At 46.2% G+C, this 12,996-nt stretch overlaps 1 protein-coding gene across 3 annotated transcripts in view; it reads left to right on the forward strand.

The window, feature by feature from the left end:
* Nucleotides 1-12,996, forward strand: part of AMOTL1 (angiomotin like 1) — a 199,678-nt gene that overhangs the window by 38,537 nt on the left and 148,145 nt on the right. For all 3 annotated transcript variants that reach the window (XM_070384289.1, XM_070384290.1, XM_070384294.1), the window contains one exon: nucleotides 7,071-7,121. In XM_070384289.1, the coding sequence (XP_070240390.1) occupies nucleotides 7,071-7,121 (51 nt within the window). The remainder of the gene's footprint in view (nucleotides 1-7,070; nucleotides 7,122-12,996) is intronic.

The raw sequence follows: 12,996 nt of genomic DNA on the forward strand, positions 1-12,996 counted from the left end.
AGGGTGGCATTTAGACCTCTCATCCATCTCTTGGGGGAAGAAGTCACCTCCTGTATGAGGCCCGTCTCCTCCTTTTCTCCATTGACCAAGGGGCTGTATGAAAGCAGCCCATCTAGCCTGGCCCTCCCTGTGGCCTCTGCTCCAAGCAGCGCTGCAGCAAGGCAGGCCCTGGCCCCACCGCAGCAGAGGCCAGACAGGGGCTGATGGCATCCCCAGCCTCCTGGGGGCAGGGGCTGGTACGCAGCTGCCATCCTGCCCACCATGCAGGATATTAGTGATGGCTGCTTTGCTAGAAACACTTCCAAAAGCATTTTCCAGTGCTTTTAACTCTAGAAAAATGGACCAAAGAATTCCTTTGATTTTAGCATTATGTTTCATGTTGCCACATGAGCACAGCTCCTGGGTGGAGGGATGAGAGCTCTGCTTAGTGAGTTTCCAGGATAACTGAAGTAGAACCCTTTAAATACCTACATACTGTTCAAGATTTTACTGTTCTATACATAATAGTTGATAAGACTTTTTTCCAAAGATTTGTTTATACACTTTCTTGCCCTACTGAGAAAATAGTCATACCTCAGTTTATAAACTGAGAAAATAGTCATACCTCAGTTTATGATTGGGGTTGGACCAAGATCTCATTTAGAAATGCACTGTCTTTCATTCAGAAGCCATCATAGGATACTTAACTTATTTCAGTAATTCATAAACATGTTTGAATGTGCCTAAAAAGCAATCTCGAGCATGCAAGAATCTGTGGATGTTATTTCAGTTTGTGGATGGAAACTGAGAAAGGAGGACTTCCATTTGCAGTTTATACCCATGGGGACTAAATGTCTTTTTCTTTCCCCTTGAATATATATTATTTGCTTATATAATAAAATTAACTTAAAACATTTATAGTTTGATGTGTTATATAAAATTATTAATATTAATGAATAATATATTATTAACTTTATATATCTGAAGAAATATTAAAGCTAGGGATTGGGTTCCCAGGTTAGCTCCCAAAAGTCTGCTCAAATCATGTAGGGGGTAATAGTAAGAGTGAAGATGAGCCATCAGCCCCTTGTTGTACTATGTTTCTATGGAAAACCTGAGTCCCAGAAATAATTCACCCTAAGCCCCAGAAATATTTCCTTCTTGCTGCTTTCTCTCCACATGTCCCACTTTCTAATAAATGCTGCCCTAGAAATAAGATCAGAGATTGCTTCCCTGTCTTTAGAGGCCATAGCAGCAGGAAGCCCACTCTCCTTCTGTGTGGTTGAGTTGCTAAGTTGTGTCTGACTCTTGAGACCCCATGGTCTGTAGCCCGCCAGGATCCTCTGTCCATGGTGTTTCCTAGGCAAGAATACTGGAGTGGGTTGCCAATTTCTTCTCCTGGGAATAATCCCGACCCAGGAATCGAAGCTGGGTCTCCTGCCTTGCAGGCAGATTCTTTACCGACTGAACTACAAGGGAAGCCCCACTAGGAGAGTCAAAAAAAGGGCCTCCAGCATGCCCAAGCCTTCTGTGTGGGAGAGAAAGGAACATTTCTTCCTCAGCGTCCACAGTGTCCAGCACTGTGCTTGGTCTGTTTCACACTTAACCTGCTCAGCTTTTCCCAGCAATACGGTATTAAGTATTATCGTCAGGAAACTGAAGCTCTGGGAGATCTAGTAACAACCCTATGATTTCTCCCCTAATAATTTGACAGAAATGAGATTCCAACCTATAATATTGTGTACTCTCTTTTATAACTTCCCAGCAGAACAATTTCTTTTTATATTGGAGTATAATTGCTTTGGGCTTCCCTTGTGGCTCAGCTGGTAAAGAATCCACCTGCAATGTGGGAGACCTGGGTTCGATCCCCGAATTGGGAAGATTCCCTGGAAAAGGGAATGGCTACGACTCCAGTTTTCTGGCCTGGACAATTCCATGGACTCTATAGTCCATGGGGTTGCAAAGAGTCAGACACAACTGAGCGACTTGCACCTTCACTTCACATAATTGCTTTACCACGTTGTGTTAGTTTCTGCTGTACAACAAAGTGACTCAGCTATTATGTATACATATATCCCTCCCTCTTGAGCCTCTTCCCTCCATTCCACCCCTCTAGGTCATCACAGAGCACCAATCTGAGCTCCCTGTGCTATACAGCAGCTTCCCACTAGCTGTCTATTTACACATGATAGTGTATATGTCAATGCTATTCTCCCAGTCTGCCCCATCCTCCCCTTCCCCCGCTATGTTCACGTGATCGTGCTTGACATCTGCATCTTTATTTCTGTCCTGTAAATAGAATAGTACCTGTCATGTGGAGTAAAGTAAGTCAGAAAATCAAATATTGTATATGAACGCATATATATGAATCTAGAAAAATGGTACTGATTAACTTATTTGCAGAACCATTTCTTTATATGAGGTCTATAAGCATCCAGTTTGAGATATTGCCTAAGGTTAGGAAGGTCTTCTGAACCTATTGGAAGGTGAGCAACATGAGGACAGGAACCCGTTCTGACCACTATTGTATCTGCCTTGCCTCACAGATGCATTGCCTACCACCCTGAAAGCATGGTGTGTATGCTTAGTTGCTCAGTTGTATCTGACTCTTTGAACCCCACAGACGATAGCCTGCCAGGCTCCTCTGTCCATGGGAATTCTCCAGGCAAGAATACTGGAGTGGGTTGCCATTCCCTTCACCGGGGGATCTTCCTGACCCAGGGATGGAATCAAGGTCTCCTGCACTGCAGGCAGATTCTTTACCATTTGAACCACCAGAGAAGCATGGTACTTCCCCATAAGTATTGTTTGACTAACAGGAAATGTTATTGTTTTCTCTGCTTTGCTTCCTAAGATAGAAAATTGGAATCATATATTTTAGAAAAATTGTCAACAACAAATATTAAAACAAGAAAAATATTTTTTCATTAACTTTCAGCTGATTAGGAAATTTAAATAACTGAAGGGCTGTAAGAAAAATTCTTAGCTTATGAGTCATCCATTTATAGGGAACAAATTGAAAGGGAGTCCATTGTGAGTTAGAACAATCTGGCAGGCTCCAGAACCTAATCACCTGGTAGAATATTTGTAATGCTCTTTCTATGGGGAATGCCTGATCCTAATTCCACATAACTAACTTTCAAGGAAACTCTTAGAAAGCAAACTAAGAGGTGGGACCATGTACATTGCTTTTAAATGGAAGCATAATCTGTGGTTAGTGATTCCTTTCAGTAACTTGAAGTCATTAAAGTAGAGAAAAGAGCCTCATTTTCCTCAGCTGTGAAAGAGCATACCATCTAATAATAACTAACATGTACTTGATTTTCACAGTGTGACAGTCTCTATTTTACAGGCTCTAAATGCTGTAGGTTATTGCATTCTTGCTACAACCTTATGAGTTAGGTATAATTATTATCTCCATCTTTATAGAAAACTAAGGTTAGCAGAAATTAAACTACTAGTTAATAGTGAATCTGGTATTAGAGCCAAGGTCTGGTTGACCCCTAACCAGACCTTGGTGCTCATACCAAAGCCCTCTGTAGACTGTCTCTCTTGGAATGCAAAGGCTAGTTGCCTCCTGATCCGATGGGGAATTGGAAGCGATGGGGGAGCCTGGTGGGCTGCCGTCTATGGGGTCGCACGGAGTCTGACATGACTGAAGCGACTTAGCGGCAGCAGCAGTCCTGCAAACAGGCCATCTGAGCTCACCTCCTCATGGCATCAGGGAGTCAAAGACTCCTACTCAGATCAAGAACTGACCGTTGGAATTTTGCAGTGCCAAGGTCAGTCTTGACCTTGACAAGAGCTACTCTGGAAGAGTGATGAGCTATAAGCCTGTTTGCCTTTAAGATTAAGGGAAGATGGTGGAAACAATGAGTATAAACAATTCTTTGATGAATTTTGTGGTAAACTGTCACTGAAACTTGAGATCAGTAATTGGAAGACAGAAGTAGAATTGGAAAAGATTTTTTAAAGATAGAAACATAATAGCACATTTGTATACTGATGGGAATGATCCAGAACAGAGGAGAACATCAACTTAGAGAAGAGATGGGGGAGAAATCCATGTGAGAGGGCACGGAGGATCTGATACACAACAGAGGAGTTGGCCTCAGCTGGAAAATGGATGGTTCATCCATAGTAACTAGAGAGCAGGAGAGTAAGTAAACCAGGCAAACAGACTGATTGCTGGGCTGCACTAATGTCCACTTGAGGCTAGTGGTCACACACTGAAAATAAGACCAGTCAGCATGATGCTGTGCTTCTCTGATCATGTTTCACTGGGTGCCAGCAGAGAGAAGATAAAGAAATAGATTTTATCAGGGGTATGGTTTTCCCAAAGACTTAGTAGACAGAGAGAGAGGTGGATTTGAAAGGGTATATAAGAGAAATGATAATAGTAAACCTGGAAACTAGGGTGGTTAAAAGAGAAAGGAATGTCAAGAGGGAGAGTAACACAGAAAAGATCACAGGATCAGCAAATTACAGGAGCGGTTGGGGTCAAGGAGACATTGGGTGAGGCTAACAGGAAGAATAAGCTGGAAAGCTTGGAAGGCTGGGTGGTGGTGATAGGAAAGTGGAATGCTTGGTGTTGAGATTACAGATGGTGTTACTAGAAGGGCAGGAAGCTGGGATAGCTGGAGGTGCAGGAAGGGAGAGGATGTTGAAGAGCTGAGAGATCAGAGTACGAGAAGAATCCACTGGTAGATTTGGAAATAAAAATTATCATGGGAACGGTATTGGGAAAAGTGACAGTGATCCAGATGCCAACACCTTCAAGAAATGAGGTAGAATAACACAGAGGTCTGTAGATGGCTGCAGTGAGTAAGGGTTGTGGACAACATGCTCTGTTATTTTCAAGGAGAGCCAGGTTTCCAACAGAGTGAGGAGTTGAAAGAAAGTTTTACAAACCATGAATGAAAGTGAAAGTGAAAGTCACTCAGTCGTGTCCAGCTCTTTGGGATCCAGTTCATGGAATTCTCCAGGCCAGAATACTTGAGTGGGTAGCCATTCCCTTCTCCAGGGGATCTTCCCAACCCAGGAATCGAACCCAGGTCTCCCACATTGCAGGTGGATTCTTCACCAGCTGAGCTACAAGGGAAGTCAAGAATACTGGGATGGGTAGCCTATCCCTTCTCCAGGGGATCTTCCTAATGCAGGAATCGAACCGGGGTCTCCTGCATTGCAGGTGGATTCTTTATCAACTGAGCCATCAGGGGAAGCCCATGAATTCCTGAAAGCAAATGGAGGTTTTCAGGAGATGGGAGGGGATGTCTTGATATGTGCAAAAATTCACCCAAGCACATTCACATCTTGGATTTCAGAGCTCAGATTGTCAGGAGTGGGGAAAACAGAAGAGGATAGAGAGATAGGCTGGGCAGTTCAAGATGGTTGCTTTGGGGTGTTCCTTGGCCTAGTGGTTAGGATTCGGGGCTTTCACTGCTGTGGCCCTGGTTCAGTCCTTGGTCAGGGAACTGAGATATCCCTCAAGCCACTCTCAGGGCAGCCAACAGAAAAGGAAGAAGAAGAACGGTTACCCTGGTGCGGAAGGAGGACAGTCTCAGCTTGGTCCCGGACCATTCCTCCGTGGGCACTCGGGCCAGGGCGCCTTCTTTCTGTCCTCCACGGTAAATTGTAGACTGACAGTAGAACACTCAGAGATGACTGAGGTTTACAGAATCAGAGCACCTCAGCACAGGTCCACGGGCCCTCGGGCTGCTGCAGCTGGCGATCTGATCAGTCTGAGACTATAGAAGGTCCGGATGTTGCCCAGACTGTTCACTCTCCAACTATCAGTGTCCAAGGCCGGGGATGGAGAAGAGACAGCCATTTTCTATGTCTGCGCCTTCCTTCCTCTGCCTCCTCCCAGCATCTCTAGACCATTTTCCCATAGCCCAGGGCCCTCCTGAGTGAGGCATCAGTCAGTCCTGGTAGAAACACATAATGCATCTGTACAAGTTACTGACCTAGGCAGGGAGACTCCCGCAAGCTGACATCAATTTCTTTAGGACCTACAACTCAAATTTTCAGACCCAAACTTTTGTTTCTACATTCTGTACGTGAAACTGCGCAACTCTTTTAATATTAGAAGGAATATGGCTCTGCTCTCTCCTGACACGTGTGCGCGCGCGCACACACACACACACACACAGAGAGTATCACAACGATGCGCAGTCGTACATAAGTTACTTAACTTCTGAGCCTCAGTTTCCCTACCTGTGAAATGAAGGCATATTATCTTCTCTGCTAGTCTCTTAAGAGGAAGAAATATTGCTTGGAGTGAAGTCAGAATTCAGGTTCAAAGGAGAGGGTTGAGGGTGTTGGAAACCCTTCCTTGCTGCAGGGAATATTCAAGCTCTGAAACTCCTGCTTTTTCCCAGGAGAAGCAAAGCAAAAATAAAACGATTTCCCAAGCATCGATCGGAACAGGACAGACATAATACAAAAATGCAGAAATCGTTTTTACAACTGGTTACGCGCTCGTTTGTCATAAATGGTCAGAGAGAGTGGGGATGGGGAAGATGCCCTCCCACCAGGAGTCGGGAGGCAGCGCGCGCGCCACTGCAGAGCGTGAAGGCCGCGGTCGCCTAGCAACGGGTAGCGGGGATGCGCACGGGCGCTCCTTCGGGTGGGCGCAGGGAGCTCGCCGCCGCTGCCGTTGCGCGCTCTCGGGCCTCCGGGACCCGCTAGGAAACTTTGGGGCTCCTGGGCGCCGGGGCGTCGACACTAGACCCGGGGGACGCCGCGATGCGCCCCGCGGGCTGAGGGTAGAGGGGGAGGTCGCTGCCTGGCACGCCGGGCCGGGGGATCCATGGGCTCCAACCTACGGAAAGTTGGCGCGCACCTGCCTGCGCCCAGAAGACGCTTGGTTCCTGGGCCGAAATGCTCCCCGCCAAGTTTCTTTAACGATTTCTTACCCCCAGTGGATCTGGCATCTGGAACCCCGGGAGGCCCCAGGTTCACGGATTTCCGTCGCTGGGAGAGAGAAACGCGCGCTTTTCTAAGGGACCTGGGCGGTAACTGATTTTTAATCGATTAGCCCTGAAAGGTTAAGATTCTATTTTTGTTTTCTGCTTTTCTTCTTCCTCCAGACAACGAGTTTGTGGAAGCCTCTCCCGCGCCCTACAGCCCGGAGGAGTTCGGTAAGTCTGCCCTTTTTGCCTTTTCTTGTTAGAACCCAGCCTGGGAATCGCGAATTTGGAGTCCATGCCCGAGGGGCGGAGAGAAAGGGCTGGCCGGGGGACTCTCGCCCTGCTGCACGTTCCTTTTGCTGTGAGAACTGGCCTTTTCCTGGAGCGTGAGCTTTGGAGGTGGCAGGGGTGAGAGTCGGCTGTGCGGTGTGTGCGTGTGTGCGTGTGTGTGTGTCCTGGTCTTTGGTGATGCTCCCAGGAGCGCGCCACAGCAAACTTCCTGATCTGCGGGACCCTGCAAGCAGGCGGTCTCATCCTGCCTGGAAAGATGTAGCTAGCCGGTAAATGCCACAAGAAGGACATCTTGTGGCTACTCCCTAACCTGAATTTAATGAAGTCCAGGGCCAAAAACGTTCTGGTAATTAAATTTCAAGACCTGGGAGCTGCGATCGCCCTTGACGTCTGTTTTTCCTCCAGGTGTCTTGGAATAGGGCATTTCATCCTCTTCCGCCTGTCATTCTAAGTGTAGATTTGTGGTGGGTGAGCCAGGACACACTTGTCAGAGATAGACTTCCTCCCATGAAGAGAAGGACATTTGCGTTGTCGGGTTATCTCCAAGTATTCCTGCCACCCAGTCTCGTTTGGTAGCTTAGTGGTTGATTTTTGGTTTTGGTTTTCTTTCTCATTCTCGGTTTCCTTAAGCCGCTAACAATCTGGGCTGTCACGTCTGTCCCTGCTGTTCTTTTATCACCAGCTTGAACATCTCGCCTTCCTTCCATGAAATGACAGCTGTTTAAAAATGTTTATCCACAGTGAGGCTCTGAGCCTTGGGTACCATGTGTCTGATCATCCTTTCCTCCTGGTCTGCGTGTCCTCAGCAAGACCCACACTGGCTGAAGTTAATTAAATTCCACCGCAGCAAGGACTTCCATCCATTTCTAAGAGCCAGGCACCCAAAATAGGTCTAGATCAAGGGGAGGCATTCTGAGGCAGGGAAGAGGACCTTGTTTTATTCAGAAAATGTGTTTCTGACAAGTTCTGAGGCAATCACATCTCTGGAAATGGAATCACAAATTAAATGCATGAACAAAACTAGCTTCTGAAGGGACATTGTGGTGAGCCGTTTTATGAAATGGAAATGAAATCTAAACCATAGCTTTGCATGAAGCAGTTTCTGAAGAGGGCATATTCTTGATGATCTGCTCTACACGTGTTTAATTGTGTGTGAATGACACCAGCATTGGTGCTTTACATGGGACAGAAGCTGTTTGGTTCTCTTAAATTATAGATAAGTGTCAGCCATGGCAGAAAGAGCATTCCTTGCTCCAAGAAACCACCTGTATAAACACCTAATTGTTTGCATTCACAGAACGATTTATGTACCTGAAAGGCCCAGGTGATTGATCCTCTTTTGTTTCCATCTCTCCCTTTGGAACCAACAGACTGGACGGTCCAGCTGATCAGTAGGGGGAGCCCTTCAAATCAGCAGTAGAAATTCAGAAAACAGCATTTTTTTTCCCCTTCAGCTCCTCTGTGGGGAAAGCCCAGTTTTTCATGAGGAGGTGAGAGTGTTATAGGAATCCTGGGGTTCCCTCCTGGGCTCTGGGATGCAAGATGATTGAGAATACAAAATAAGATAAAATACAGAGTCGGAGTTTGAGACCAAGTTTCTGGCTGCTATGCCTTCCTTAGTATAGGCTTGTGCTCAGTTGTGTCCGACTCTTGCAATCCCATGGACTGTAGCCCGCCAGGCTCCGCTGTCCATGGGATTCTCCAGGCAAGAATACTGGAGTCAGGTGCTATTTCCTACTCCAGGAGATCTTCCCGACCCAGGGATTGAACCCATGTCTTCTGCGTCTCCTGTGTTGATGGAGAGATTCTTTACCACTGAGCCACCTGGGAACCCCTTGCCTGCTTTAGTAGATCTGTTAACCAGTCTGTTTTCTCATCTTTGAAAAGCAGGGGTTGTGCCAAGCAGCCCCTAACGCATCACCCAGTTCCAGCCTCCTGAAATCTTAAGCCAAAGGAGGTGTGTGGCTCTTGGGTGTTTATTATTTACACCGGGTGCCATACTGCTTGGGTGCATGGTGTCTCCAGAGGGATTTCCTCTTCCTGACAGAGCAGCTCATTGGCTGAGACTGTGTTGTTTCCATGCTATTCAGGTCAAAGAGGGAGCTGGCATTTTTTCCCTTGAAAGAATCGTGATACTTTTCGGTGCTTTCCTTAGACACACAGCAGGGAAGATTACCCTACAGCAGTTGATGAGCTTGTCAAGCAGCCATTCTTTCTGAAGCACGAAAGAGCACAGATTCACCCCTTGGCCAGGATCTTAGGGACCCGGAGAAGGAGGGAGAGAGGCCATGAAGACTTAGTTTGAATTCTATCACTGCACTTACCTGTGACCTTGGGCAGATAAAACTGCTCTGAGCCTCGGTTATCTCTCAACCTAATTGCAGACCTTGCATGACTGTGGTCAATGGTGTGTGTAAAGTCCTAGCCCCACATGTTGTATGTGCAGATATTCAGGAAGTGCTTATGGCTGTTAATTCATTATTATTATTTTATTCAGTTAAAAGACACATTTCCAGTGCATGAAGTATGGACTAGCTCTCACCAATTGTCCCAATCTATTAACTGAAACCATTTTTATTTCTAGAAATTCCTCTGTAATTTATTCTTCTTCTTATTCTTCAAACAGATGCTCAGAAATGGTGATCAGGTCATTTGAATTGTCTAGTGATTTGTTTTGGAGCTGCATGTGGAATGGTGTTCCGTCGAGGGTCTTCAGTGACAATGCCACTACTTTCTCATGATGCGATAGGTAGTCTGCTTCAACTCCAAATTTTCATATCAGTCTCCAAATAAGCTATGACTAGCGCTTTGGGGCATTTATTCTCAGTGTTGCAGCAAGATCACGTAATGAATTTAAGTAACCAAAAAGGGGTTTTTGTTCCCCTGCACTCCTACTTTCTGCCCTCTGACCACCCTGAGGCATCTCTCGTGCCCCCCAGAAGTGTGTCACACTTCCTGTTTCTCAGGCCTGTGAGTAAAATAAACTTTTGTTTTCCCCTATAAAATAAAAAGGAATTTTTGAAAAGGCAGTGAAAATAGGAGTCTAACTCGAGATGAGTGCTGTGTTGAAGGTGTCTTCTGATGGAGAGTCCAGAAATATGCCCTGTCTCCTGTGATGGTACCATTTTCTAGAGGCAAAATCCGCATCGTCTCTCCATAGCCCTTCTATAGCCCCATGTGTAGATAGAGACGATGGCCATCGGAGAGGGTAAGAGAGAATGCATGGAGAGTTGGAATGAAGCCAGGTATGATCATGTCTGCCCCTGTCTAGTAACCTTTATCAACTTCCTACTACCTGGAAGATAGACATTCGGTTAGCCATGGGGTAACGCCCATCATTTGCATCATTCCCACTCACCATAACCATCTGTTACATTGAACTACAGTCTAAATGCAGCTCTGGCTACATAATATCACCCCTTTTCTCTTCCTCTCCTGGCTGGCTCCTACCCTTCCTTCAACACTCAGTTCATGTGTCACGTGCTCCTAGGGATGCTCCACCCTGCTCATTAGAATCAGGGGAGCTATTAAAAGTCCTACGACCAAGTCGTAACCCTGACTAATTGCATTAGAATCCCTGGAGTGTGGACCTAAGCATCCGTATTTTATCACTGTATGTTTTAAAAACTGAATCCCAAGTGATTCTGGTGTGTAGCCAAAGTTGTCAGCTACTGTATGAGGTTGTGGCCACTTCATTCTTCTTTGCAGATCTAGCAGCCAGCCCAGTACCTGGTACAGGAAATGCTTATTGAACGAGTGAATGAGGGTCACCTCTGAGATGCTTTGTCTTTTCATGGTTGTATATTCCTAAGGCTGAACTGTCTCTTTGTCATACCAATGCCTTGGGGCACTTGTATCCTTTGACCTGTATCTCTCTTGTCTGTTCATTCCTTAGGCTTAATCGGTTTATTTTGTTTCTTAAAAATGGAAAATTTAAAACCACTTTTTAATATAAAAGTAGCACATGCTTACTTTAGAAAATCTGGACGTTAGGAAGAATGGAAGAGAGCCCACTCCTTCACCACTGAAAAGGACATGGACATAGATGGGTCGCTGTTTCCTTTACTTTCCCTAATTTGCTGCCCTTTGGGGTTTCTTGACCCTCTGAAATGCCTCAGTGTGTTCAGCTGATGCTCTTTTTTGCTCAGACTCTGTGAACTTTCCTGAGTCCCCAAAGGAATGTTCATGGGAATAGCATTCTTGAGAGACCAGGGCCAGTGCCCCCAGGGCCAGTGTACCATGAGAAAGGGTTTTCTTGTACTATTCTTGCCTTCCTTATTCAAGCAGGATGTAGGGGCTTTATCACAATAATTAGTAACAGTTGTGTAACTTCTTTAAAACAGTAAATGTTTACCAGCCCACCCCCTTGCCCTCCTAAAACAGGGGCTAAGACTGCACTGCTGGATAATACTACTTACGTCTGTCAGAGTGCAGCAACTGGGAAGTATGAAAATAGTCAGAATAGACAGACAAACTGCTGCTGTAACAAACAAGCTCAAATGTCAGTGACTTAACACCATAGAGGTGGTGTTTGTTGCTTGTATTGTAGTCAAGTGTTGAGTTGTCAGAGGGCTCTGATCCATGTGATCATGGAAAGCCCCAGGCACCTTTCCTGTTTTCATCCATCCTACTCTAGAGCATCAGATTCCTTCACTGGATGCTTTGCATACATTTGGCAGACGAGTGAATAAGGTGAGCGGGACAAAGGTACACTCACCGATGGTTGTCTCAGCCTGGGGGTAACACACTCACCTTCCTTCCAATTCCAGAGGTGGGAGCTAGTCCCATAGCCTCACGCAGATGGAAAGAGGCTGGGAAAGGTAGTCTAGTAACAGCCAGAAAGAAGAGGAGCACACTTGCATTGGTGATCACTAACCATCTCTACTGATCACGACTCCTACTGCTTTAACCACAGTGAATGAGCTACAGTGAGTGAAACAAGAAACAAATTAAGTTGTCTTTCACGTGCAGCATAAGCTCCTCTGATAACCTCAAATGGAGTTTCCCTGCCGTGGGCTAAGGTGGCTGCTTCAGATCACACCATCACATCCCACATCCCCGTCTATAGGAAAGAGAGAAGAAAAGTGGAGGGTGTAATCTAACAGCTGCTCACATTGTTTCATTTGCATTCCTTTGGCCTGAACTCTAGTCAGATGCCATACCTTGCTCCAAGAAGGCTGGAAAATCTGGGTGGGAGTAAGTGGAGTCTTTTACTGGAAGGATGACTAAGTCGGATGCAGCGGGGAAAAGGTGCTGGATAACCAGTAGTCTTTTCAATCAGTTCTAGGATGCATGTCTTAGTGGTTGAGAGCATGGATTCAGTCATACTGTGTGGGCTTCAGTTTGATCCCACCTCTTATTTGCTCTGTGACATTGGGCAGGTTATGTCATCTATATCTCTGTTTCCTAATCTATAAACTCATGTGTCAGCTCTCTTCTGATGCTCTTCCAGACCCACTTACCATCCTTCACCACCCTGCTCAGTGCCCTGGAAACCTTACCTTTCTGGATGGACACCCCTGGCTTCCTTTTTGGCCAGTGAAAGGTGCCACCAGGATGTGGGAGGGTGGAAACCAAGGGATGTCAAGGTACTTAGTCCCTTCCCGTGGGGCTGTGGGATGACATGGCTAGATCAGTCTAGGCCACTGCTTGCTCTCCTGCAGCTTCGGATCCTTCTGGGTTCTGGAACCTCCCCTTCTGAATGAGGGGTGGCAGCTATGCCCCATCTGGCTCGCCCCAGGCTGCTCCCCCATCGTCTGTTTTCCCTTCTGTCTGCCCATCACACTCTCATCAGCAGGCCCTTCAACCACTTTTT

Source organism: Bos mutus, chromosome 15 (assembly GCF_027580195.1).
Source record: "Bos mutus isolate GX-2022 chromosome 15, NWIPB_WYAK_1.1, whole genome shotgun sequence".
Lineage (NCBI taxonomy): Eukaryota > Metazoa > Chordata > Mammalia > Artiodactyla > Bovidae > Bos > Bos mutus.